The sequence below is a fragment of the Polyodon spathula genome, chromosome 29, assembly GCF_017654505.1.
Source record: "Polyodon spathula isolate WHYD16114869_AA chromosome 29, ASM1765450v1, whole genome shotgun sequence".
Taxonomy (NCBI): Eukaryota; Metazoa; Chordata; class Actinopteri; order Acipenseriformes; family Polyodontidae; genus Polyodon; species Polyodon spathula.
This window is the reverse complement of record NC_054562.1, coordinates 1,820,730-1,848,243: the sequence shown is the minus strand read 5'-3', so window position 1 is coordinate 1,848,243 and position 27,514 is coordinate 1,820,730. Positions and strand designations below refer to the sequence as shown.

Below are 27,514 nucleotides of genomic sequence, written 5' to 3'. Positions count from 1 at the left end.
TTCATTCTTTATAGAGGGGGTGGAATTCAATATGTTAACAAGGGAACATTATTCAGCAGCTTTCACTGGACTCTATGAAGCTGAGGGAGTTCATTCTATATAGAGGGGGTGCAATTCAATATGTTAACAAGGGAACATTATTCAGCAGCTAAGTGCTTATACCTGGTATGGTAGATTACTCGACTCCCTCTTCAAGTAAGATATTATCTCCCCCACCTTAAGTTATAAATTGTTACCTTGTAATAAGTCGCGAAAGTGTACAAAGTGACCTGAGATACTTGACTAACCTCAAGTAAGATATATTCACCAACGTTAAGTTATACAATTTTGTTTCCCTTGATAAGTCGTCGAGTCGAAAGGACCTGCGATATTCGACTCCCTAATAAGATATTCTCCTTCCCCCACGTAAGTACGACTCTTGTTCCCTTTGTAATAAGTCGTAGCCTTCACTGGACTCTATGAAGCTGAGGGAGTTCATTCTATATAGAGGGGGTGGAATTCAATATGTTAACAAGGGAACATTATTCAGCAGCTTTCACTGGACTCTATGAAGCTGAGGGAGTTCATTCTATATAGAGGGGGTGCAATTCAATATGTTAACAAGGGAACATTATTCAGCAGCTTTCACTGGACTTTATGAAGCTGAGGGAGTTCATTCTATATAGAGGGGGTGCAATTCAATATGTTAACAAGGGAACATTATTCAGCAGCTTTCACTGGACTCTATGAAGCTGAGGGAGTTCATTCTATATAGAGGGGGTGCAATTCAATATGTTAACAAGGGAACATTATTCAGCAGCTTTCACTGGACTCTATGAAGCTGAGGGAGTTCATTCTATATAGAGGGGGTGCAATTCAATATGTTAACAAGGGAACATTATTCAGCAGCTTTCACTGGACTCTATGAAGCTGAGGGAGTTCATTCTATATAGAGGGGGTGCAATTCAATATGTTAACAAGGGAACATTATTCAGCAGCTTTCACTGGACTCTATGAAGCTGAGGGAGTTCATTCTATATAGAGGGGGTGCAATTCAATATGTTAACAAGGGAATATTATTCAGCAGCTTTCACTGGACTCTATGAAGCTGAGGGAGTTCATTCTATATAGGGGGATGTGTAAAACTTTTAGCCAATCTTGTATGTGGTCAAATTACAATGAATTCATTAATTACGAATTGCATGGTTAGAATTAGATCGCTGCTCCAGTGCTTAGAGAAGGGGACTTGATACCAGGAGGTTGAAATCCCAGCTCAGCCCCTGACTCACTGTGTGTGTGAGAGACCCTGAGCAAGCCACTGAACCTCCTTGTGCTCCGTCCTTCGGATGAGACACCAAACAAACGAGGTCCTATTGGAAGAGACTCTGCAGCAGCCCCTGACTCACTGTGTGTGTGTGAGAGACCCTGAGCGAGTCACTGAACCTCCTTGTGCTCCGTCCTTCAGACGAGACGCCAAACAAACGAGGTCCTATTGGAAGAGACTCTGCAGCAGCAGCAGCAGTTGTTGATGAGAGCAGAGTTCACCCTGCAGTCTCTGCAGCAGACAGCAAACGAGTTGTTGATGATGCAGAGTTCACCCCCCTGGTCTCTGGAAGTCTCTTTGGAGAAAATAGTCTGCTGAAAAACTAATTCATGATTGCCAGTGATACTATTGAAAGATAGGTGCGGTTTTTGCTGCAATGCTTCAACAGAGCAACACAGAGAGGCGGAGATACAGGAAATCATTCAAACCACAAAAGATGAGGGTGCACGGTCGCCATGGTAACAAAACAGAGCCTTCACCAGGAAACTGAAAGGGGGGGGAGAAGAGAGAGATGAGAGTGGAGGAGAGTAGAGAGTAAACAGAGAGAGATGTGAGTGGAGGAGAAAGGAGAGTAAACAGAGAGAGATGTGAGTGGAGGAGAAAGGAGAGGACCTCTCTGTGCTTTACAATGCTTCCCTATGCTTTACCAGACCTCTCTGTGCTTTACAATGCTTCCCTATGCTTTACCAGACCTCTCTGTGCTTTACAATGCTTCCCTGTGCTTTACCACACCTCTGTGTGCTTTACAATGCTTCCCTGTGCTTTACCACACCTCTCTGTGCTTTACAATGCTTGCCTATGCTTTACCAGACCTCTCTGTGCTTTACAATGCTTCCCTATGCTTTACCAGACCTCTCTGTGCTTTACAATGCTTCCCTGTTATTAAATGTGTTTTATTTATTGCAGTGAAGGGCAGTTTGATATTATTTTGATTTTCTACTCACTCTGCTGCTGACGGCGTTCCCAGCAGGAAGCCATACTTGTCCGTCTCTCTGACCGGCACTTGCGCGCTGGCAACAGAAGCGCTGTCCGACTCGGACCCGGCCGAGCTGGAATCGGGGTCCGGGAGGGAGGGGGGCTCCAGTCTGGGGGTACCCCTCTCTGTGAGCGCCATCGGAGAGCTTTGAGAGAGACAGAGAGATATTAACGTATTTGCATCTTGCAGAAAAATGTCCTCAATCTAACAAATCATATAAAAGTTTATCACCAGACCTCTCTGTGCTTTACAATGCTTCCCCATGCTTTACCAGACCTCTCTGTGCTTTACAATGCTTCCCTATGCTTTACCAGACCTCTCTGTGCTTTACAATGCTTCCCTGTGCTTTACCAGACCTCTCTGTGCTTTACAATGCTTCCCTGTGCTTTACCAGACCTCTCTGTGCTTTACAATGCTTCCCTGTGCTTTACCAGACCTCTCTGTGCTTTACAATGCTTCCCTGTGCTTTACCAGACCTCTCTGTGCTTTACAATGCTTCACTATGCTTTACCAGACCTCTCTGTGCTTTACAATGCTTCCCTATGCTTTACCAGACCTCTCTGTGCTTTACAATGCTTCCCTATGCTTTACCTCCTGTGCTTTCTCTGTGCTTTACAATGCTTCCCTATGCTTTACCACACCTCTCTGTGCTTTACAATGCTTCCCTATGCTTTACCATGACCTCTCTGTGCTTTACAATGCTTCCCTATGCTTTACCAGACCTCTCTGTGCTTTACAATGCTTCCCTATGCTTTACCAGACCTCTCTGTGCTTTACAATGCTTCCCTATGCTTTACCAGACCTCTCTGTGCTTTACAATGCTTCCCTATGCTTTACCATACCTCTCTGTGCTTTACAATGCTTCCCTGTGCTTTACCAGACCTCTCTGTGCTTTACAATGCTTCCCTATGCTTTACCAGACCTCTCTGTGCTTTACAATGCTTCCCTATGCTTTACCAGACCTCTCTGTGCTTTACAATGCTTCCCTATGCTTTACCAGACCTCTCTGTGCTTTACAATGCTTCCCTATGCTTTACCAGACCTCTCTGTGCTTTACAATGCTTCCCTATGCTTTACCAGACCTCTCTGTGCTTTACAATGCTACCCTATGCTTTACCAGACCTCTCTGTGCTTTACAATGCTTCCCTATGCTTTACCAGACCTCTCTGTGCTTTACAATGCTTCCCTATGCTTTACCAGACCTCTCTGTGCTTTACAATGCTTCCCTATGCTTTACAAGACCTCTCTGTGCTTTACAATGCTTCCCTATGCTTTACCAGACCTCTCTGTGCTTTACAATGCTTCCCTATGCTTTACCAGACCTCTCTGTGCTTTACAATGCTTCCCTATGCTTTACCAGACCTCTCTGTGCTTTACAATGCTTCCCTTTGCTTTACCAGACCTCTCTGTGCTTTACAATGCTTCCCTATGCTTTACCAGACCTCTCTGTGCTTTACAATGCTTCCCTATGCTTTACCAGACCTCTCTGTGCTTTACAATGCTTCCCTATGCTTTACCAGACCTCTCTGTGCTTTACAATGCTTCCCTATGCTTTACCAGGCCTCTCTGTGCTTTACCAGACCTCTCTGTGCTTTACAATGCTTCCCTATGCTTTACCAGACCTCTCTGTGCTTTACAATGCTTCCCTATGCTTTACCAGACCTCTCTGTGCTTTATAATGCTTCCCTATGCTTTACCAGACCTCTCTGTGCTTTACAATGCTTCCCTATGCTTTACCAGACCTCTCTGTGCTTTACAATGCTTCCCTATGCTTTACCAGACCTCTCTGTGCTTTACAATGCTTCCCTATGCTTTACCAGACCTCTCTGTGCTTTACAATGCTTCCCTATGCTTTACCAGACCTCTCTGTGCTTTACAATGCTTCCCTATGCTTTACCAGACCTCTCTGTGCTTTACAATGCTTCCCTATGCTTTACCAGACCTCTCTGTGCTTTACAATGCTTCCCTGTGCTTTACCAGACCTCTCTGTGCTTTACAAGACTTCCCTATGCTTTACCAGACCTCTCTGTGCTTTACAATGCTTCCCTGCTGCTTTACCAGACCTCTCTGTGCTTTACAGTGCTTCCCTATGCTTTACCAGACCTCTCTGTGCTTTACAATGCTTCCCTATGCTTTACCAGACCTCTCTGTGCTTTACAATGCTTCCCTGTGCTTTACCAGACCTCTCTGTGCTTTACAATGCTTCCCTGTGCTTTACCACACCTCTCTGTGCTTTACAATGCTTCCCTATGCTTTACCAGACCTCTCTGTGCTTTACAATGCTTCCCTATGCTTTACCATACCTCTCTGTGCTTTACAATGCTTCCCTTTGCTTTACCAGACCTCTCTGTGCTTTACAATGCTTCCCTATGCTTTACCAGACCTCTCTGTGCTTTACAATGCTTCCCTGTGCTTTACCAGACCTCTCTGTGCTTTACAATGCTTCCCTATGCTTTACCAGACCTCTCTGTGCTTTACAATGCTTCCCTATGCTTTACCAGACCTCTCTGTGCTTTACAATCCTTCCCTATGCTTTACCAGACCTCTCTGTGCTTTACAGTGCTTCCCTATGCTTTAAAAGACCTCTCTGTGCTTTACAATGCTTCCCTATGCTTTACCAGACCTCTCTGTGCTTTACAGTGCTTCCCTATGCTTTAAAAGACCTCTCTGTGCTTTACAATGCTTCCCTATGCTTTACCAGACCTCTCTGTGCTTTACAATGCTTCCCCATGCTTTACCAGACCTCTCTGTGCTTTACAATGCTTCCCTATGCTTTACCAGACCTCTCTGTGCTTTACAATGCTTCCCTATGCTTTACCAGACCTCTCTGTGCTTTACAATGCTTCCCTATGCTTTACATGTTACAATCATTCCTATGATTTAACGGAGACAATGTCTGCACGCCGTGGTTGCATTCAATGTCTACGAACTACGAAAGACAGGATCTGAAAATGCTTTACACAATGAAGATGTTAGAAGGGATTCTCCTGGGAGAGCTCTGGAAAGGAGACAAGACCTCTCCGTGCTTTACAATGCTTCTCTATGCTTTACCAGACCTCTCTGTGCTTTGCAATGCTTCCCTATGATTTATTATACTTTGCTGGGCTTTTACTGCAGGAAACTTTTAAAAGGGTTAGTTTACCACAATGTGTTTATGAATATGCTTTACAACATTTGCCATAGAATTTACACTGAAGACGCTGAGAAAGACCTCTAGTGGAAATGGGTCTGGTATAATCATCTTTATGTACGTACCTTTAATAGAAGTCTCTTCGCCGTGGTCAGGAAGAAGATAATGAATCAAGTGTCGGAATCCGCAGTTTGAAACGCAGTGCCATAAAAAATTGAAATGTTTACAAATAATAATTTTAAATATATATATAGATGCGTGCAATCGCATTCACATTGTATAGAATGCGTGTTTGCACCTGTGCCCTTGTATTAAAAAAATAATTTTACAAAATTAATTTCCAAAGGGCGGTTTGTTTGTACACCGAATAAAAAACCAAAAACTGAACTCTCTTCCTCTTAAAACTGTCATTTCCTTCCGCCTCTCTGAAACCGAAATGTGGTTTCAAAAAAAAAAAAAAAAAAAACAGAACTACGTGAATCAAGGTGAGTCTGAAACAGGCGGTCCGAGTGTGACAAACTCAGCCAATAAGAGGTAAGAGAATGGATTTTAAAGATGGTCAGCGCTCCTGTAAAGGGAGGGACCAGTGATCCTGTTAATAAAGCTAATAAGAGGTGAGAGAATGGATTTTAAAGGTGGTCAGCGCTCCTGTAAAGGGAGGGACCAGTGATCCTGTTAATAAAGCTAATAAGAGGTGAGAGAATGGATTTTAAAGATGGTCAGCGCTCCTGTAAAGGGAGGGGTCAGTGATCCTGTTAATAAAGCTAATAAGAGGTGAGAGAATGGATTTTAAAGATGGTCAGCGCTCCTGTAAAGGGAGGGGTCAGTGATCCTGTTAATAAAGCTAATAAGAGGTGAGAGAATGGATTTTAAAGATGGTCAGTGCTCCTGTAAAGGGAGGGGTCAGTGATCCTGTTAATAAAGCTAATAAGAGGTGAGAGAATGGATTTTAAAGATGGTCAGCGCTCCTTTAAAAAATGACAAAGACAATACTCATTTCTCATTAGGACATTAAACATATTTTTATTAGCAGATTATGAACAGGTATTTCTGAGGTACAGATGTGTATATTATATATAATTATTATAAAACAGCACAGGACATTTCCTTTTGTGTGTGAGTATGTGTGCGTCAGTCTCTCAGTCTCTTATCTATACAGATAGTCTGCCTGGATATTCTCTGCTCTGTGTGTGTGTGTATGTGTGTCTCTCTCAGTCTCTTATCTATACAGATAGTCTGCTTGGATAGTCTCTGCTCTGTGTGTGTGTCAGTCTCTCAGTCTCTTATCTATACAGATAGTCTGCCTGGATATTCTCTGCTATCTCTGCCTCCCACTTGTCTCCGTTGTTCAGGAGCTTCTCCTTGTTGTACAGCAGCTCCTCGTGAGTCTCTGTGGAGAACTCGAAGTTCGGACCCTGCGGGGAAGGAGAGAGAGAGGGAGAGTTAGTGAGGGGGTCAAAGGAGGTCCTGAGCGAGTTTCATTACAATCAGACGAGTGCCTCTCTACACCACTGAGGGTTAGACAGTTGGAGAACTCGAGGTCGGACCCTGCGGGGGAAGGCACTTTTAGACGAGAAGGGAGAGTTAGCGAGGGGGGGCAAAGGAGGGTCCTGAGCGCAGTTTCATCACAATCAGACGAGTGACGTGCTCTATTGACACAACTGAGGGGTAGCCAGTTTGAGCACGCAAGGGGGGGGGGGGGGCACACAAGAGGAATCACACGGGGGGGGGCTACCCACAGGGGGGGCGGGCAAACAGGAGGAATCACACAGGGGGGGGCACACAGGAGGAAATCACACGGGGGGGGGGGCCACACATCAGGAGGAATCAACACGGGGGGGGGGGCACCACAGGAGGAAATCACACGGGGGGGGGGCACACAGGAGGAATCACACGGGGGGGGGGGCCACACAGGAGGAATCACACGGGGGGGGGGGCACACAGGAGGAATCACACAGGGGGGGGGGCACACAGGAGGAATCACACAGGGGGGGGGCACACAGGAGGGAATCACATGTGGGGGGGGGGCGCACACAGCTGGTACAGGAGCCGCCACGGCGCGCTCTCACCTCCACGATGGCATCGACAGGGCAGGCCTCCTGGCAGAAGCCGCAGTAGATGCACTTCGTCATGTCAATGTCGTACCTCGTGGTCCTCCTGCTGCCGTCGGAGCGAGGCTCTGCCTCAATAGTGATCGCCTGCAGAGAGGAGGTGAGAGGAGGAGAGGGGGGACAGGAGAGAGGGGGGAGCAGGGCAAATGGGTCTTAGCAGTTAATATTCCTGTGCCACTGCTCTCGAGTCTGCACTGTGGATCGTGCTTGTATTAACTATTCCTAGACAGGTCTATTCCTGTTTTATATTAGAGTGGATATCCCTCTGTCTCTCAGGGGTGCAGCGCTGCAGTTTGGGGTACCTGGGCGGGGCACACAGCCTCACAGAGCTTGCAGGCGATGCAGCGCTCCTCTCCCGAGGGGTACCTCCTCAGAGCGTGCTCCCCGCGGAAGCGAGGGCTCAGGGGTCCCTTCTCAAAGGGGTAGTTGATGGTGGCCGGCTCTCTGAACAGGTAACTCAGAGTCATCCCTAAACCTGAAGAGAGAGGAGAGAGGCACTTGCGAGAGGTTATCATCACAAGTGAATGAGATAAATAATTCAATAATAATAATAATAATAATAATAATAATAATACTAGACTGCATTAAGGGGAGCTCTGAACCCCAGGACTGGGTGCAGCAGCAGCAGCAGGGCTAGTGTGAGTTTCTAACCCTGCTCAAACTCCTGGCTCCTGATCATTGCAATATTAATAATAATAATAATAATACTAGACTGCATTGAGGGGAGCTCTGAACCCCAGGACTGGGTGCAGCAGCAGCAGGGCTAGTGTGAGTTTCTAACCCTGCTCAAACTCCTGGCTCCTGATCATTTCAATATTAATAATAATAATAATAGACTTCATTGAGGGGAGCTCTGAACCCCAGGACTGGGTGCAGCAGCAGCAGCAGGGGCTAGTGTGAGTTTCTAACCCTGCTCAAACTCCTGGCTCCTGATCATTGCAATATTAATAATAATAATACTAGACTTCATTGAGGGGAGCTCTGAACCCCAGGACTGGGTGCAGCAGCAGCAGGGCTAGTGTGAGTTTCTAACCCTGCTCAAACTCCTGGCTCCTGATCATTGCAATATTAATAATAATAATACTAGACTTCATTGAGGGGAGTTCTGAACCCCGGGACTGTGTGCAGCAGCAGCAGCAGCAGGGCTAGTGTGACTCTTCTATCCCTGCTCAAACTCCTGGCCCCTGGCTCCTAATGGAACACCGTGACTGCGTGGACTAACCCCCTCCCCCCCTTTATCGCCCCCTTGGGTGGCGGGAGGGTGGCACCGTGACTGCGTGCCCAAACCCCCCCCCCCTTTATCGCCCCCTGGTGGCGGGAGGGTGGCACTGCTCACCTCTGAACAGCTCTGTCCACAGCAGCGTTTGCGCCGCGCGGTCGGTGATGGATTTGAAGTCCGTGGCGAGTTCCTTCGCGTTGACATACTCTGAGAAACAAGAAAGAATGAATAGTTTTTTTTTGCTGTGTGTATCGAATGTGCTATGCCCTGTATTTCACTGTATTTAATGCATCATGCATTGATCCTCACTATCTTGCAAAGCGATTTGTGAGTTTGCTACATTCTGAAAAGAGTTTAGTTTCATTAAAGCTGCAGACAGACACACAGACGCAGTGAAGGGGCGAGTCAGGGCAGGGTTAGGGTTGGGTTCAGCTGTTCTTGCTGTAGCTGTCTCTCTGTGCAGACGCAGTGAAGGGGCGAGTCAGGGCAGGGTTAGGGTTGGGTTCAGCTGTTCTTGCTGTAGCTGTCTCTCTGTGCAGACGCAGTGAAGGGGAGAGTCAGGGCAGGGTTAGGGTTGGGTTCAGCTGTTCTTGCTGTAGCTGTCTCTCTGTGCAGACGCAGTGAAGGGGCGAGTCAGGGTTGAGATTCAGGTGTACTTACTGTAGCTGTCTCTCTGTGCAGACGCAGTGAAGGGGCGAGTCAGGGCAGGGCACAGGGACTTCGGGCCTGCAGGAGAGAAGCAGAGCACACGACAGGAGGGTGAGACACTCCACACAGAGCAGAGAGAGAGAGAGAGAGAGAGACTAAATGTGTGAGAGAGAGGGGGAGAAAGAAAGAGTGAGTGTGTGAGAGAGAGTGAGTGTGTGTGTGAGTCTGTGTATCAGTCTTTATCAGTGTGTCTCAGTCTATGTGTGAGAGCGTCTATCAGCGAGAGTGTGTCTCAATCTCACCTGATCTGGATGCACAGTACAGCAAGCGCAGGGCTGACATCGTGGTCTGCAAGAGAAACACACACTCAAAACACTGAGACTCACAGCAACGCAGAACTATGAAAACACAACAACAATAAACACAGCGTTAGAGAGACTGCAGCGATAAGAAGACGACACAGACTGGCCGATCTAGCCCGTGTTCCGCGTGTCTACGGCAGCGCAGCTAGAACTGAACTCACAGTCAAAGCAACACAGACTGAGCAAAACAATGTAATACAGCCCAGCCCAGCGCATTGTAGTTAAAGAACTACAGCTCCCAGCATCCCTCACCATTGCTGCAGGTGCAGAGGCATGCTGGGAGCTGTAGTCCTAGCCAGGGCTGTACCGATTCACAATACAGTAACTTTGGCAGCGCAGCTAGAGCTGAAGAGCAGCTCCTGAACTCAGTCAAAGCAACACAGACTGAGCAAAAACAATAATAATAAACAATAATAATAATAATAATAATAATAATAATAATAAAAAATCACCGTGTTCGTGTTCATTTAAAAAACAGCTGGTAAATTATGATCCGTGACTCATATCTCGCGTGTAAACAAATAACACGCGGCTGTTTTAATAAAACATGGGCCACACGGTTTTAATAAAACACACACGCATTTATAATAGCGATCGTAGAGAATTCAAAAGCTCTCCCTCTCTCTCGCTCAATTAGCCGCATTGTTTCATCCAATCTATACCAACAGCTCTACATAAAATAGAGAATATATTATCAATCAGAATATATCAGTAAACAAACACGCATATTCTGAAGTCTCTATGGAAAGCGCTATAGAACAAAACTGATTAATTAACTGACTAATTCATATACCCCCCTACCCTCGCACGACTGTGACGTCACTGCAGCTAAAACTCGCTGTGATGCTAACTTGCAGCCTCCTAGTTCATATTGTATTCTAGCAGTGTTATTATTATACACGGCCTCCTAGTTCATATTGGATTCTAGCAGTGTTATTATTATACACGGCATCCTAGTTCATATTGGATTCTAGCAGTGTTATTATTATACACGGCCTCCTAGTTCATATTGTATTCTAGCAGTGTTATTATTATACACGGCATCCTAGTTCATATTGTATTCTAGCAGTGTTATTATTATACACGGCCTCCTAGTTCATATTGTATTCTAGCAGCGTTATTATTATAACACAGCATCCTAGTTCATATTGGATTCTAGCAGTGTTATTATTATACACGGCCTCCTAGTTCATATTGTATTCTAGCAGTGTTATTATTATACACGGCCTCCTAGTTCATATTGTATTCTAGCAGTGTTATTATTATACACGGCCTCCTAGTTCATATTGGATTCTAGCAGTGTTATTATTATACACAGCATCCTAGTTCATATTGTATTCTAGCAGTGTTATTATTATACACGGCATCCCAGTTCATATTGTATTCTAGCAGTGTTATTATTATACACAGCATCATAGTTCATATTGGATTCTAGCAGTGTTATTATTATACACAGCATCCTAGTTCATATTGTATTCTAGCAGTGTTATTATTATACACGGCATCCTAGTTCAGATTCTATTCTAGCAGTGTTATTATTATACACAGCATCCCAGATCATATTGTATTCTAGCAGTGTTATTATTATACACGGCATCCTAGTTCATATTGTATTCTAGCAGTGTTATTATTATACACTCCTAGTTCATATTGTATTCTAGCAGTGTTATTATTATACACGGCATCCTAGTTCATATTGTATTCTAGCAGTGTTATTATTATACACGGCATCCTAGTTCATATTGTATTCTAGCAGTGTTATTATTATACACGGCATCCCAGTTCATATTGTATTCTAGCAGTGTTATTATTATACACGGCATCCTAGTTCATATTGTATTCTAGCAGTGTTATTATTATACACGGCATCCTAGTTCATATTGTATTCTAGCAGTGTTATTATTATACACGGCATCCTAGTTCATATTGTATTCTAGCAGTGTTATTATTATACACAGCTTCCTAGTTCATATTGTATTCTAGCAGTGTTATTATTATACACGGCATCCTAGTTCATATTGTATTCTAGCAGTGTTATTATTATACACAGCATCCTAGTTCATATTGGATTCTAGCAGTGTTATTATTATACACGGCCTCCTAGTTCATATTGTATTCTAGCAGTGTTATTATTATACACGGCTTCCTAGTTCATATTGGATTCTAGCAGTGTTATTATTATACACGGCATCCTGGTTCATATTGGATTCTAGCAGTGTTATTATTATACACGGCATCCTAGTTCATATTGGGATTCTAGCAGTGTTATTATTATACACGGCATCCTAGTTCATATTCTATTCTAGCAGTGTTATTATTATACACAGCATCCCAGTTCATATTGGATTCTAGCAGTGTTATTATTATACACGGCACTCTAGTTCATATTGGTTTCTAGCAGTGTTATTATTATACACGGCGTCCTAGTTCATATTGTATTCTAGCTGTGTTATTATTATACACGGCATCCTAGTTCATATTGTATTCTAGCAGTGTTATTATTATACACGGCATCCTAGTTCATATTGTATTCTAGCAGTGTTATTATTATACACAGCCTCCTAGTTCATATTGTATTCTAGCAGTGTTATTATTATACACGGCATCCTAGTTCATATTGTATTCTAGCAGTGTTATTATTATACACAGCATCCTAGTTCATATTGTATTCTAGCAGTGTTATTATTATACACAGCATCCTAGTTCATATTGTATTCTAGCAGTGTTATTATTATACACGGCATCCTAGTTCATATTGTATTCTAGCAGTGTTATTATTATACACGGCATCCTAGTTCATATTGTATTCTAGCAGTGTTATTATTATACACAGCATCCTAGTTCATATTGTATTCTAGCAGTGTTATTATTATACACGGCATCCTAGTTCATATTGTATTCTAGCAGTGTTATTATTATACACGGCATCCTAGTTCATATTGTATTCTAGCAGTGTTATTATTACACACGGCATCCTAGTTCATATTGTATTCTAGCAGTGTTATTATTATACACGGCATCCTAGTTCATATTGTATTCTAGCAGCGTTATTATTATACACGGCATCCCAGTTCATATTCTAGCAGTGTTATTATTATACACAGCATCCTAGTTCATATTGTATTCTAGCAGTGTTATTATTATACACAGCATCCTAGTTCATATTGTATTCTAGCAGTGTTATTATTATACACGGCATCCTAGTTCATATTGTATTCTGGCAGTGTTATTATTATACACGGCATCCTAGTTCATATTGTATTCTAGCAGTGTTATTATTATACACGGCTTCCTAGTTCATATTGGATTCTAGCAGTGTTATTATTATACACGGCATTGTATTCTAGTTCATATTGTATTCTAGCAGTGTTATTATTATACACGGCCTCCTAGTTCATATTGTATTCTAGCAGTGTTATTATTATACACGGCATCCTAGTTCATATTGTATTCTAGCAGTGTTATTATTATACACGGCATCCTAGTTCATATTGTATTCTAGCAGTGTTATTATTATACACGGCTTCCTAGTTCATATTGTATTCTAGCAGTGTTATTATTATACACGGCATCCTAGTTCATATTGCAGTGTTATTCACGCCTAGTTCATATTGTGTTTATTATTATACACGGCCTCCTAGTTCATATTGGATTCTAGCAGTGTTATTATTATACACGGCATCCTAGTTCATATTGGATTCTAGCAGTGTTATTATTATACACAGCATCCTAGTTCATATTGTATTCTAGCAGTGTTATTATTATACACGGCATCCTAGTTCATATTGTATTCTAGCAGTGTTATTATTATACACAGCATCCTAGTTCATATTGTATTCTAGCAGTGTTATTATTATACACAGCATCCTAGTTCATATTGGATTCTAGCAGTGTTATTATTATACACGGCATCCTAGTTCATATTGTATTCTAGCAGTGTTATTATTATACACGGCATCCTAGTTCATATTGTATTCTAGCAGTGTTATTATTATACACGGCCTCCTAGTTCATATTGGATTCTAGCAGTGTTATTATTATACACGGCCTCCTAGTTCATATTGTATTCTAGCAGTGTTATTATTATACACGGCCTCCTAGTTCATATTGTATTCTAGCAGTGTTATTATTATACACGGCATCCTAGTTCATATTGGATTCTAGCAGTGTTATTATTATACACGGCCTCCTAGTTCATATTGTATTCTAGCAGTGTTATTATTATACACGGCATCCTAGTTCATATTGTATTCTAGCAGTGTTATTATTATACACGGCATCCTAGTTCATATTGTATTCTAGCAGTGTTATTATTATACACGGCATCCTAGTTCATATTGTATTCTAGCAGTGTTATTATTATACACAGCATCCTAGTTCATATTGTATTCTAGCAGTGTTATTATTATACACGGCATCCTAGTTCATATTGTATTCTAGCAGTGTTATTATTATACACGGCATCCTAGTTCATATTGTATTCTAGCAGTGTTATTATTATACACAGCATCCTAGTTCATATTGTATTCTAGCAGTGTTATTATTATACACGGCATCCTAGTTCATATTGGATTCTAGCAGTGTTATTATTATACACGGCATCCTAGTTCATATTGTATTCTAGCAGTGTTATTATTATACACAGCATCCTAGTTCATATTGGATTCTAGCAGTGTTATTATTATACACGGCATCCTAGTTCATATTGGATTCTAGCAGTGTTATTATTATACACAGCATCCTAGTTCATATTGGATTCTAGCAGTGTTATTATTATACACGGCATCCTAGTTCATATTGTATTCTAGCAGTGTTATTATTATACACGGCATCCTAGTTCATATTGGATTCTAGCAGTGTTATTATTATACACGGCATCCCAGTTCATATTGTATTCTAGCAGTGTTATTATTATACACGGCATCCTAGTTCATATTGTATTCTAGCAGTGTTATTATTATACACAGCATCCCAGTTCATATTGTATTCTAGCAGTGTTATTATTATACACGGCATCCTAGTTCATATTGTATTCTAGCAGTGTTATTATTATACACAGCATCCTAGTTCATATTGTATTCTAGCAGTGTTATTATTATACACAGCATCCTAGTTCATATTGTATTCTAGCAGTGTTATTATTATACACGGCATCCTAGTTCATATTGTATTCTAGCAGTGTTATTATTATACACAGCATCCCAGTTCATATTGGATTCTAGCAGTGTTATTATTATACACAGCATCCTAGTTCATATTGGATTCTAGCAGTGTTATTATTATACACAGCATCCTAGTTCATATTGTATTCTAGCAGTGTTATTATTATACACGGCATCCTAGTTCATATTGGATTCTAGCAGCACCACATCAGTTGAGTCTTACCTGTAAATGTTCTGTGTCTGTTTTTAAATATGAAGCTTGCATTGTAGACTGCCCTGTGACACCTGGACATGACTGTCAACTGGACAAAAAAATATATAATTCGAATAACATTGTAATAATACACCGACGGGACTATGTGGACACAATCAGGGGAGTCACAGGGTAATAAATAATAATAATAATAATAATAATAATAATAATATAATACACACACACGTTAGCGAATGCTATTGGAACACTATTTCGCAAGCCCCGCAGAGCCTCGCTGAACTCCACCTGGTTGTATTGGCGGACACTATCTGGCAGCTCGGTCCTGCAAACTTCTAATCGATTAGAAAAGGATAAATCGATCCCGTCACCCGAAACACCGCCTCGGCTGCGCGATACAACTGAAAACAGAAACATGGAGAAATAAAGAAACGGGGCTTTAAAAAACGTGCAGATCCGTGCAACTTCAAAAGTCAAGGACTGTGTGACCCTACCGCCGGTGCAACATAAATACAAAACGCGGAGCTTAAATCAGCTTTTAAAACAATATGCGAGTAGGCTTCTCCGCTTTGGGGCGTTTGTTTGACTAGTAATTATTATTATTATTACTATTCTTATTCTTATTCTTATTTTCACTCACCTGAGTTTTTGCTATTTGGCCTTCTCAACCAGAACAGCTCTGCCGGACCGGAAACTGAATCGGATACTAACAGGAAATGATGATTCTGCGGGGGTTGGAACCAATGAGCGAAAGCGGCGGCCATTTTAAGTGTGTCAAAAAAAAAAAAAAAGAATTTAAATAAACATACCTACAATTTCAGCACTTTTTTAAAAAAAAAATATATATTTCAACATCGTTTCCATTGTAAACAACCTGTCCGTACAGCCACCAGTTATCTTGAACGTGCTCTGCACTCAGAACTACAGCTCCCAGCATCCCTCACTGATGCTGCGGGTACACGGGCATGCCGGGAGCTGTAGTTTGTAGGGCGATTCCAGTATAAACACACACCTCAAGCCCGCTGTGAGGCGCACTCGGCTCTCGGTTAAAAAAAAATCATACTGATAAAGATTTAATTTCTCTTACACGCCGCGCAAAAATGAAATGCATCCCCCCCCCCAGCTCGCTGCGCGTACGCGAATCCCCACGCTGTCCTTCCAAAAGTAACCACGAAATTCTCCTGTCGGGACATTATTAAAACAAGGGGACTATAAGAAATAACGCGTCCCCTTGGCAGTCTGAAATCCAATCCGGTTTAATTAATATCCGAAACGCGGGCCGCTGATTTGACTGAGAGTCAAATCACTCTATTGTCAATTCAGCACCGCCTTTCTATTCCCTGAAGGATATTATTATCTTCAAGTGTCGCTCATCTTTGTTAAGGACGACTTTTTGGAGGGGTTCTCTTCCCCTCCTGGGTTGGTCAATTACAAATGATGTTTCGGATAGCACACCTTGAAAACCGAGCGATTTCACCTCAATGATTTCAACTTGATGCTGCTATAGAATAAAGGCGAAATCACTGAGTTGAAATCGCTCGCATCAGCCTGTTCTGCAAAATAATAAAGGCTTCTAGTTTTCGGTGTTTGTTTCCCTTCTCTCTCCTTTAAACCTCAATTAACAACTTAACCGAACAGCAGACTGTTCAAAATTAGCCAACGCACTGCTGGAAACTAACGCAGTGGAAATGAATACACTGAATCAGATTAGAGGCGGATGGAAAAGCAGGATCAGATAGAATCGGGGGAGATCAATGCACGTCATTTGTGAGCTCGATCAAGACATGAAGGCTACAAAGAAACAGCTTCCTTTGGGAATTAGCGTTTGATTAAGAAAGCGAGTCGGCTCAGGGTTAAAAAGAGCATATCAGAGACCCAAAACCTAGCAGCGCCGGATATAACGCCGCTCACCCGTCCTGTCCGACTCAATAAAATTGATTGTTTGTTTACCTTCAGCCTACTCTAACGAACCGCCAATTAATCTGATTACAGCCGCTGTGAAGCGGCTAACTGGCGTGTAATGATAGTTTGTTTATCTGCGGAGAGCAGCGGAGCTTGAGAAATTACTGTAAACTACACCCGAGTAAACAGCGGAGAGAAATCCCGAGAGATCCCAAACGGACCTGGCAACAAACAGCAAATAATAATAATAATAATAATAATAATAATATAATCTATAATTTGATTACACTACTACTACTACTACTAATAATAATAATAATAATAATAATAATAATAATAATAATAATAATAAAGTATGTACCTTTATAAAAATGTATGTTTTCTCAAACACACACACACACTGACACACACACACAAACTGAGACACACACACGCCACTGAGGTGACACAACATGGCGACTGTGGCTGTTGACAGACACTGAGTGAACACACGACACTGTGAGTGTGACACGCACTGTGACACACCGCACTGACACTACCACCACACTAGGACGTGATCACTTGCACTGTGAAGTGAACCTTTACTCTGTGTGTGTTTTCTCAAACACGATCCACTGTGGACTGTGATCCACACTGTGGTGTGTGACTTGTGTGTGACTTGATGCACCGCCACTGTGTGCGTGTGACTCTCACGGAGACACCACACTGAGACACACACACACTGAGACACACACACACTAGGAGACACACACACTGAGACACACACACACACTGAGACACACACACACACACACACGCACACACCACACACACACACACACACACACACACACACACACACACACACACACACACACACACACACACACTGAAACAGACGCACTAAGACTCACACACACACACACACACACACACACACACACAACACAACACACACACACGACGCACAGACGCACACAGACACACACACACACACACACACACACACTGAAACAGACGCACTAAGACTCACACACACACACACCACACACACACACACACACACACACACACACTCACACACACTCACTCATGCTCAGTTTAACGAGATACGGTTTTCTGGAATATGATCAGACTGCAACAAGAAGTAAGAAACACATTGAGAATTTCAATTAGTCTCTTTAAATTCTGTCTTCTGATTTTAGTTATTATTTAGTTCTATTTAATTGACTTTGGTTTATATTTACTTTTATTCTAATGTATATATAGAGAGAGAGAGAGGGAGAGAGAGAGAGGGAGAGAGAGATACGGTATACATGTTCTACTTGTATTTCATTTCGTCCTGGTTTTATCTATAGTTAATATTATCATTATCGTTATCACTCTTACTTTAAATCGCTTTATTTCACTTATTGTTTTGATTGCACCTTTATTTATAAATTTTTTTTTTTTTTTTATAATGAAGGTGAGAAGTAATTAAAAGCGCAAAACTCTCTGTTGCAATAACTCGCTGCAGCGTTCCTGCAAATAGAGTTGTGTGCTGCTTCCACATTCTCCATGCAGTCATATTTCATATACCTGTGTGTGTGTGTGTGTGTGTGTGTGTCACATTTCTGTTTCCTTTGTTCTTTTAATTGAATTACATTTGATTTAATTTACTTGTAATTATAACTGTTAATATATTGTATTGTATTGTGTTTTATCCTTTTATGCTTTATCACACCTCTCTGGGCATTACAATGCATTCCTATGCTTTACCAGCACTCTCTGTGCTTTACAATGCTTCCCTATGCTTTACCAGCACTCTCTGTGCTTTACAATGCTTCCCTATGCTTTACCAGACCCCTCTGTGCTTTACAATGCTTCCCTATGCTTTACCACACCTTTCTGTGCTTTACAATGCTTCCCTATGCTTTACCACACCTTTCTGTGCTTTACAATGCTTCCCTATGCATTACCAGACCTCTCTGTGCTTTACAATGCTTCCCTATGCTTTACCAGCCTTCTGTGTGCTTTACCATGCTTCCCTATGCATTGTAAAGCACCAGACCTCTCTGTGCTTTACAATGCTTCCCTATGCTTTATCAGACCTCTCTGTGCTTTACAATGCTTCCCTATGATTTACCAGACCTCTCTGTGCTTTACAATGCTTCCCTATGCTTTACCAGACCTCTCTGTGCTTTACAATGCTTCCTTATGCTTTACCAGACCTCTCTGTGCTTTACAATGCTTCTCTATGTTTTACCAGACCTCTCTGTGCTTTACAATGCTTCCCTGTGCTTTACCACACCTCGGGGTGTAAAAGGCCGCTATACAGTCTCTAAGTAAGGAGAATACTACTCCAACTATGACCTCACAGCGAACCTGTCACAGAACATGACCTCAGAGCCAGCTGGGGTCGAGGTTCAGAGATCGATCCTGGCTCCCATGCTCTTCCTGGAAACGGCAGTGGGCATTTCTGGGAACATCGTGGTCATTGTGACCAAGATCAAGGTAGGAAGTGTAAGACGTCCCTCAGGGTGCATTCTGGGTAGTGTAGTACTGCTGTGAAAGATACCTGAGATAGATGACATGTACCCAATTGAATTGGGATGTGAGTGGCAAAGTCACAACACTCCCAAACCGCCCCCGTGTCCCAGGACAACCAGACCCAATCCAGGTTTCCTTCAATTCCCAGCTGATCAGCACCAGTGTCACCACAGCTCAGGTTAATCAAGCCAGGGTGAATAAAATTTATTAAACTCCTAGTGAAAGCAGGACTGGATCACACTGCTGTGCAGCGGGAGTCTGATTATTAAACTCCTAGTGAAACCAGGACTGGATCACATTGCCGTGCAGCGAGAGTCTGATTATTAAATTCCTAGAGAAAGCAAGACTGGATCACACCACTGTGCAGCGGGAGTCTGATTATTAAACTCCTAGAGAAAGCAAGACTGGATCACACCGCTGTGCAGCGGGAGTCTGATTATTAAACAGACTAATAATTTGCGGATCTACTTTGGTTCTGTATATAGTGTGACGACACGATGAGGTAGGCCCCAGTCCAGTCCAGTGATATTAAACTGCAGTTACAATGTAATTCCAGCCCAGTCTAGTGATATTAAACTGCAGTTACAATGTAATTCCAGCCCAGTCTAGTGATATTAAACTGCAGTTACAATGTAATTCCAGCCCAGTCTAGTGATATTAAACTGCAGTTACAATGTAATTCCAGTCCAGTCTAGTGATATTAAACTGCAGTTACAATGTAATTCCAGTCCAGTCTAGTGATATTAAACTGCAGTTACAATGTAATTCCAGTCCAGTCTAGTGATATTAAACTGCAGTTACAATGTAATTCCAGTCCAGTCTAGTGATATTAAACTGCAGTTACAATGTAATTCCAGTCCAGTCTAGTGATATTAAACTTCAGTTACAATTTAATTCCAGCCCAGTTTAGTGATATTAAACTGCAGTTACAATTTAATTCCAGCCCAGTCCAGTGATATTAAACTGCAGTTACAATGTAATTCCAGTCCAGTCCAGTGATATTAAACTGCAGTTACAATGTAATTCCAGTCCAGTCTAGTGATATTAAACTGCAGTTACAATGTAATTCCAGTCCAGTCTAGTGATATTAAACTGCAGTTACAATGTAATTCCAGTCCAGTCCAGTGATATTAAACTGCAGTTACAATGTAATTCCAGTCCAGTCTAGTGATATTAAACTGCAGTTACAATGTAATTCCAGTCCAGTCCAGTGATATTAAACTGCAGTTACAATGTAATTCCAGTCCAGTCTAGTGATATTAAACTGCAGTTACAATGTAATTCCAGTCCCAGTCCAGTGATATTAAACTGCAGTTACAATGTAATTCCAGTCCAGTCTAGTGATATTAAACTGCAGTTACAATGTAATTCCAGCCCAGTCCAGTGATATTAAACTGCAGTTACAATGCAATTCCAGTCCAGTGTGATATTAAAATGCAGTTACAATGTAATTCCAGCCCAATCCAGTGATATTAAACTGCAGTTACAAAGTAATTCCAGCCCAGTCCAGTGATATAAAACTGCAGTTACAATGTAATTCCAGACCAGTCCAGTGATATTAAACTGCAGTTACAATGTAATTCCAGTCCAGTCTAGTGCATATTAAAGTCCAGTGCAGTTACAATGTAATTCCAGTCCAGTCTCTTCTCTCAGTGATATTAAACTGCAGTTACAATGTAATTCCAGCCCAGTCCAGTGATATTAAACTGCAGTTACAATGTAATTCCAGTCCAGTCCAATGTGATATAAAACTGCAGTTACAATGTAATTCCAGTCCAGTCCCAGTGATATTAAACTGCAGTTACAATGTAATTCCAGTCCAGTCAATGCTTCCCTGTGCTTTAGTGATATTAGACCTCTCTGTGCTTTACTGCAGTTACAGACCTCTCTTTTTTCTCACTAATATTTCTCTCTGTTGTCTCTCTCTCTCTTCTCTCTTCTCTCTGTCTCTCTCTCTCTCTTCCCTCTCTCTCTCCTCTCTCTCCCTCTCTCCTCCTCTCTCCCCCCCTCTCTCTCTCTCCCTCTCTCCTCTCTCTTTCTCTCCCCCTCCTCTCTCTATCTCCTCCTCTCTCTGATGGCCTCTCTCCTCTCTCTATCTCTCCCTTCTCCGACACTATCCCTCTTTTCTCGTCTCTCTTCTCCCCTAGCCCTTCGTCCAGTCTCTATCTCTCTCTGTCAGTTACTCTCTCGCTAATCTCCAGTCCAGTCTAGTGATATTAAACTGCTGTTACAATGTAATTCCAGCTCCAGTCCTGTGATATCCCCTCTGCCGTCTACAATGTAATTCCAGTCCAGTATCTATCCACTTCTGACGTCAATCTTGTACTTAGGTACAGGTCTAGATCCTCTCATATTGACGTCAATGTCCTACATTATACTATCTCTGCTCCTTCTATCCCTCCTCTCTCTCTCTCTCTCCCCTTCTCTCCCTCTCTCCCTGTCTATCTCTCTCTCCCCCTCTCCCCTCTCCTCTCTCTCTCTCTCTTCTCTCTCTTCGTCAGGATCACTAGAATATTTTTGCAGACGGTAACGTCAGTTACAAAGTAATTCCAGCCCAGTCCAGTGATATTAAACTGCAGTTACAATGTAATTCCAGTCCAGTCTTTTTGTGATATTAAACTGCAGTTACAAGGTAATTCCAGCCCAGTCCAGTGATATTTACACAACTGACCCCGGGGTTTCGGTGGAGGAGTGACTGCTGGCAGTAGGAGAGGTTACAATTTGAAAATATTAGTCTAGTCAAGAATGAGTGATATTAAAGTCTGCAGTTACAATGTAATTCCCCTCAGAAAGTTATTATTTCTAACGTGCCTCCGTTTTTAAAAAATGCGCAATTAGAAAAGAATCTAGTGATATTAAACTGGTGTCCCCGATGCAGTTACAATGTAATTCCAGTCCTTAATGATCTAACCAAGTGATATTAAACTGCAGTTACAATGTAATTCCAGCCCAGTCTAGTGATATTAAACTGCAGTTACAATGTAATTCCAGCCCAGTGATATTAAACTGCAGTTACAATGTAATTCCAGCCCAGTCTAGTGATATTAAACTGCAGTCTCTTCTCTCAGAACTCAAAGCTGGTCCGCTCCAACTTCGGGATCCTCATGTTCAATCTCTCGGTGTCGGATCTGGGCTGCAGCCTGGTTATAATGGTCAGCGCACTGGTCTCTGTACTGGCCGGGAGCTGGGTACTGGGAGCTGTTCTGTGCGACCTGGTGTGTCTGCTGAACTACACTTTCATTATCGTCTCAATGGGAACACTGGGTGAGTGCTGGTCCCAGTAAACACCAAACCATTAAGGAGGAGCACATATCGAAATAATGATGACCCCCATGCATTTACCTCTCTGTGCTTTACATATGGAGATGCTTCCCTGTGCTTTACCATAGACCGGTTTTATACTATCTGTGTAGTCTTTACAATGCTTCCCTATGCTTTACCAGACCTCTCTGTGCTTTACAATGCTTCCCTGTGCTTTAAGACAGACCTATCTGTTTTTTACAATGCTTCCCTATGCTTTACCAGAGGAAAGGTCTCTGTGCTTTACAATGCTTCCCTATGCTTTACCAGACCTCTCTGTGCTTTACAATGCTTCCCTGTGCTTTACCATAAAAATGACAACATATCTGTGCTTTACAATGCTTCCCTAGCGGAAAGGTGCTTTACCAGGGGGAGGATCCTCTCTGTTGCTTTACAATGCTTCCCTATGCTTTACAGACCTCTCTGTGCTTTACAATGCTTCCTAGTAGATTAAAAAGTGTATGCTTTACCAGACCTCTCTGTGTTTTTTTATTAGAGATTTACAATGCTTCCCTGTGCTTTACCAGGCCTCTCTGTGCTTTACAATGCTTCCCTATGCTTTACCAGACCTCTCTGTGCTTTACAATGCTGTGCCCTATGCTGGTATGCTTTACCAGACCTCTCTGTGCGTTACAATGCTTCACTATGCTTTACCAGACCGCTCTCTCACTAACTTTTTCTCTCTGTGTCTCTCTCTCTGTCTCTGTTTCTCTCTTCTCTCTCCTCTCTCTTTCTCTCCCTCTCAACTGTCCTCAAGGGCCGGGGGCTCCCTCTCTCCAGGACCCACCCCAGGGCCTCCAGGGAGTGTTGCTGGAGTTCTCCACAGTTTGAGGCCGGCAGTCTCTACCTCCCTAGTGATCTCTCTCAGCATTGCCAGCCGGGTGGCAGCCTTCAGACTGCAGGCAGTCTCCTGTACACTGAGGAGGAGGATCATTGCTCTCTCTCTCTCTTTAATTGAGAACACCAGTTTTAGTAAAGCTCCTCCTCTCTCCTCTGCTTTCTTTCGCCTGGCTCTCCTCTGCGCTTGCGGGCTCTTTTTTAATACTCTTTCCAGTTAAGTTCCTCTCTCTCCAGTTTTTTAAAAGCCTCCACCTCTTGTGCCCTCCTGCTGGCTCTCCTCCCAGCTAACTCTAACCTCTCTCCCCACTCTTTCTCTCTCTCCCTCTCCTCTCGTCAGCAGCAGTAGGTCTCTGGAGAGAATGGGGGGACTCTCTCCCCAATGAATGTAAAACAGATCAAATTGTGTGTTATAGCCTCTAAGGGTTCTGGTATCCTCTAAGTGGCGAGCTTTCTTGGCTGTAGAGGAGGGGCTCTCCCCGGTCTGGGGGGTGCTCTCCAAACCTCCTCTCTCCTCTCTCTTGGGGGACCTGCAGTCCTCTCTCCCACTCTGCATTGTCTCCTCTCCCAGGTCTCTCCATAGAGTGGACCCCAGAATCAGTGAGCAGTGCGCTTTTTGCTCAACAAAGGAAACGCTCTTTCATGCCTACAGTGAGTGTGAGAGGATGCGGCCACTTTTTAATTTACTGCAGGGAATCCTGAATAATTTAGGAGTCGTTTTTAGTAAGGAGCTTTTTATTTTTGGGGGTCTATACAATTTTAAAATGAAAAACATCAGAAAAGCGCAGGAGAGCGGAGCAAACGGAAAAGAGCAGAGCGAGAAAAAGCCGAGAAGAGAGGCGAGAGAGAGGAACAACGAGGTCTAAGAGAGAGAGAACACCGAGAGACTGGTCAGCCAGAACAAAGCGGAGTTTGAGTATTTTAAACCGGTCAGTAACCTGGAGGACTTTCAGGAAAGGTGATGTGTGGGAGACACCTTGTGTGCTGTGAGGAGAGGGAGCCCAACCGCTTGAGCCAAATAATTTTATCTAATCTCTCTTTTACAGTGTTTTATTTTTGGCTTTTATCTCAAACAAAGTAGATTTAAAAAAAAAAAAAAAAAAAAAAAAAACAAAAAAAACACTGTTTCTCTATATTGATTTTTTAGACGACGAGAATTGAGTTTTAGAAGCTGGTATTTTTTTTTTTTTAAGGAGAAACGATATATTTTAGAGAATTTAGATTTTGCAGAGCCAGAGATGTAGGAATCTTAACTTTTGTCGTGTCTCTCCTCTCTTTGAATTTTAAAGGATTTTATTTGGAATATTTAAATAAAGGAGATTTTAAAAGAGTATCTATAGATATTGCGATAACACCTGATTGAATATATATACGAAAAAGAGAAACGCTGTATCGAATCACTCTTCCAAATAAGGAGATCTCAGAAGTTCTCTCCTCTCTCCCCTCCCCTCTCTGCTTTCTTCTCTCTCCTCCCTCTGTCCCTCTCTCCTCTCTCCTCTCTTCTCTCCCTCCCTCCTCTCTCTCTCCCCTCTCTCTCCCCCTCTCTCCCTCTCTCTCTCTCTCTCTCTCTCTCTCTCTCCTTCTCTCTCTCTCCCTCTCCTCCCCCTTCCTCTCCTCTCCCCCCCTCTCCTCCCCTCCCCCTCCTCTCTCTCTATCTCCCTCTCGCTCCTCTCTTTACCTCTCTCTTCTCTCTTTCTCTCCTCTCTCCCTCTCTTGTGATCTCTGCAATATCTCTCTCCGCTCTCTCCCCTCTCTCTCTCTCTCTTTATTCTATCTCCCTCTCGCTCAGCTCTCTTTCTCGTATCCTCTCTTTCTCTCTCTCTCTCTCTCTCTCTCCTCTCTCTCTCTTCTTCTCCCCTCTCTCTCTCCCTCTCTCTCCCTCTCTCTACCTACTCTCTCTCTACCTCTCTCTCTCTCTCTCTCTCTCTCTCTCTCTCTCAGGCGCTATCTCTCTGGATCGGTTCGTTGCCGTGGTTTTTGCCACCCAGTACCGGACTCTGTTTCCGCGGGGCATGGCCGTGCTGGCCTGCGTCTCGACGTGGATCTCGGGGCTCGTGTTTGGCAGCGTGCCCGTCATACTGCATTGGGTCAGGTATGGAAATAAATATATAGATGGATAGCTAGATAGATAACAAGCCTCTCGGGTATGAAGGATATTTTCTGCCAGAATGAAAAATGCATACATGCTAACAGCCTCTGTATACTGTGTTCTTATAATGGATGCTGTGTCCTCTCTCCTCGGTTTTAATGGATGCTGTGTCAGTTTTAATGAATGCTGTGTCCTCTCTCTTCAGTTTTAATGGATGCTGTGTCCTCTCTCCTCAGTTTTAATGGATGCTGTGTCTTGTGTCCTCTCTCCTCAGTTATAATGAATGCTGTGTCCTCTCTCCTCAGTTTTAATGGATGCTGTGTCCTCTCTCCTCAGTTATAATGAATGCTGTGTCCTCTCTCCTCAGTTTTAATGGATGCTGTGTCCTCTCTCCTCAGTTTTAATGGATGCTGTGTCCTCTCTCCTCAGTTTTAATGGATGCTGTGTTCTCTCTCCTCAGTTTGAATGAATGCTGTGTCCTCTCTCCTCAGTTTTAATGGATGCTGTGTCCTCTCTCCTCAGTTTGAATGAATGCTGTGTTCTCTCTCCTCAGTTTTAATGGATGCTGTGTCCCTCTCTCTTCAGTTATAATGAATTCTGTGTCCCTCTCTCCTCAGTTTTAATGGATGCTGTGTCGTGTGTCCTCTCTCCTCAGTTATAATGGATGCTGTGTCCTCTCTCCTCAGTTTTAATGGATGCTGTGTCGTGTGTCCTCTCTCCTCAGTTATAATGGATGCTGTGTCCTCTCTCCTCAGTTTTAATGAATGCTGTGTCCTCTCTCCTCAGTTTTAATGGATGCTGTGTCCTCTCTCCTCAGTTTTAATGGATGCTGTGTTCTCTTTCCTCAGTTTTAATGTATGCTGTGTCCTCTCTCCTCAGTTTTAATGGATGCTGTGTCCTCTCTCCTCAGTTTTAATGAATGCTGTGTCCTCTCTCCTCAGTTTTAATGGATGCTGTGTCCTCTCTCCTCAGTTTTAATGAGTTTTATGCTGTGTCCTCTCTCCTCAGTTTTAATGGATGCTGTGTTCTCTCTCCTCAGTTTTAGTGGATGCTGTGTCCTCTCTCCTCAGTTTTAATGGATGCTGTGTCCTCTCTCCTCAGTTTTAATGGGTGCTGTGTCCTCTCTCCTCAGTTTTAATGGATGCTGTGTCATGTGTCCTCTCTCCTCAGTTATGACGGTTCAGAGCTGGTATGCACTATCCGGTGGAACGAGGATTTTCATCGTGTTGTGATTTAACGCTCTGTGCCTTCGCTGTGTGCTTCCTCACCCCTCAGTTTTAATCATCGTCGCCTCCTACAGCCTCATGTACCGCGCCTACCGTCACGCTCCATGACGCCTCTCTCCTCAGTTTTAATGTGATGCTGTGTCCATCCTGAGTGTCTGTGTGTGTGCTTGTCTGTGTCTGTGTGTCTGTGTCACTGTGTGTCTATCCCTCCCTCTGCTCTCTAGTCCTCACTCTGTTCCACCTCTCTCCGTAACCCTAAACCTAACCCTCTCTCCACCTTTTCCTCTCTCTGTCTCCCTCATACACAGAAAGAATTCCTCCTCTCCCAGAATGGCTGAGATGATTATAGTCCTGGTCCTGTCCTACCTCTTCTGCTACTCCCCATTCGCAGTCACCAAGGTAAAACCTAACCCTAACCCTAACCCTAACCCTAACCCTAACCCTAACCCTAACCCTAACCCTAACCTTCCTAACCTAACCCTAACCCTAACCCTAACCCTAACCCTAACCCTAACCCAAACCCTGACACC

General features: G+C 43.0%; 2 protein-coding genes across 4 annotated transcripts; one reads left to right on the top strand and one right to left on the bottom strand.

Moving 5' to 3' along the window:
- Window positions 1-6,405: 6,405 nt before the first annotated feature.
- Window positions 6,406-15,847, bottom strand: ndufs8a (NADH:ubiquinone oxidoreductase core subunit S8a). Of its 3 annotated transcripts, XM_041232132.1 has the most exons (8): window positions 15,763-15,837; window positions 15,411-15,523; window positions 9,690-9,735; window positions 9,400-9,465; window positions 8,857-8,946; window positions 7,823-7,995; window positions 7,479-7,607; window positions 6,406-6,824 (listed from the first exon to the last, which is right to left on the bottom strand). In XM_041232132.1, the coding sequence occupies exons 3-8, from the start codon at window positions 9,727-9,729 to the stop codon at window positions 6,693-6,695; spliced, it is 630 nt and encodes a 209-aa protein (XP_041088066.1). In that variant the 5' UTR covers window positions 9,730-9,735; window positions 15,411-15,523; window positions 15,763-15,837; the 3' UTR covers window positions 6,406-6,692. The 3 variants fall into 3 exon arrangements, with proteins under 3 accessions (XP_041088066.1, XP_041088065.1, XP_041088067.1); XM_041232131.1 differs by lacking the exon at window positions 15,411-15,523 and having other exon boundaries at window positions 15,763-15,847; XM_041232133.1 differs by lacking the exons at window positions 15,411-15,523; window positions 15,763-15,837 and adding an exon at window positions 15,349-15,372.
- A 3,532-nt stretch (window positions 15,848-19,379) lies between these two features.
- Window positions 19,380-27,023, top strand: si:dkey-9i23.8 (G-protein coupled receptor 161). Its single transcript, XM_041231947.1, has 4 exons — window positions 19,380-19,496; window positions 22,601-22,796; window positions 25,611-25,761; window positions 26,929-27,023. The coding sequence occupies exons 1-4, from the start codon at window positions 19,380-19,382 to the stop codon at window positions 26,993-26,995; spliced, it is 531 nt and encodes a 176-aa protein (XP_041087881.1). The 3' UTR covers window positions 26,996-27,023.
- The last annotated feature ends 491 nt before the right edge of the window (window positions 27,024-27,514 follow it).

Excerpts from the sequence above, each read along its gene's own strand:
- ndufs8a (XM_041232131.1), bottom strand. The coding sequence starts at position 9,729 with ATGTCAGCCCTGCGCTTGCTGTACTGTGCATCCAGATCAG. Across the intron at positions 9,466-9,689 it reads GTACTGTGCATCCAGATCAG|GCCCGAAGTCCCTGTGCCCT; the intron begins GTGAGATTGAGA and ends TCTCTCCTGCAG. Across the intron at positions 6,825-7,478 it reads CTGTCGATGCCATCGTGGAG|GGTCCGAACTTCGAGTTCTC; the intron begins GTGAGAGCGCGC and ends CCTTCCCCGCAG.
- si:dkey-9i23.8 (XM_041231947.1), top strand. The coding sequence starts at position 19,380 with ATGACCTCAGAGCCAGCTGGGGTCGAGGTTCAGAGATCGATCCTGGCT. Across the intron at positions 19,497-22,600 it reads TCATTGTGACCAAGATCAAG|AACTCAAAGCTGGTCCGCTC; the intron begins GTAGGAAGTGTA and ends CTCTTCTCTCAG. Across the intron at positions 25,762-26,928 it reads GTCATACTGCATTGGGTCAG|TTATGACGGTTCAGAGCTGG; the intron begins GTATGGAAATAA and ends CTCTCTCCTCAG.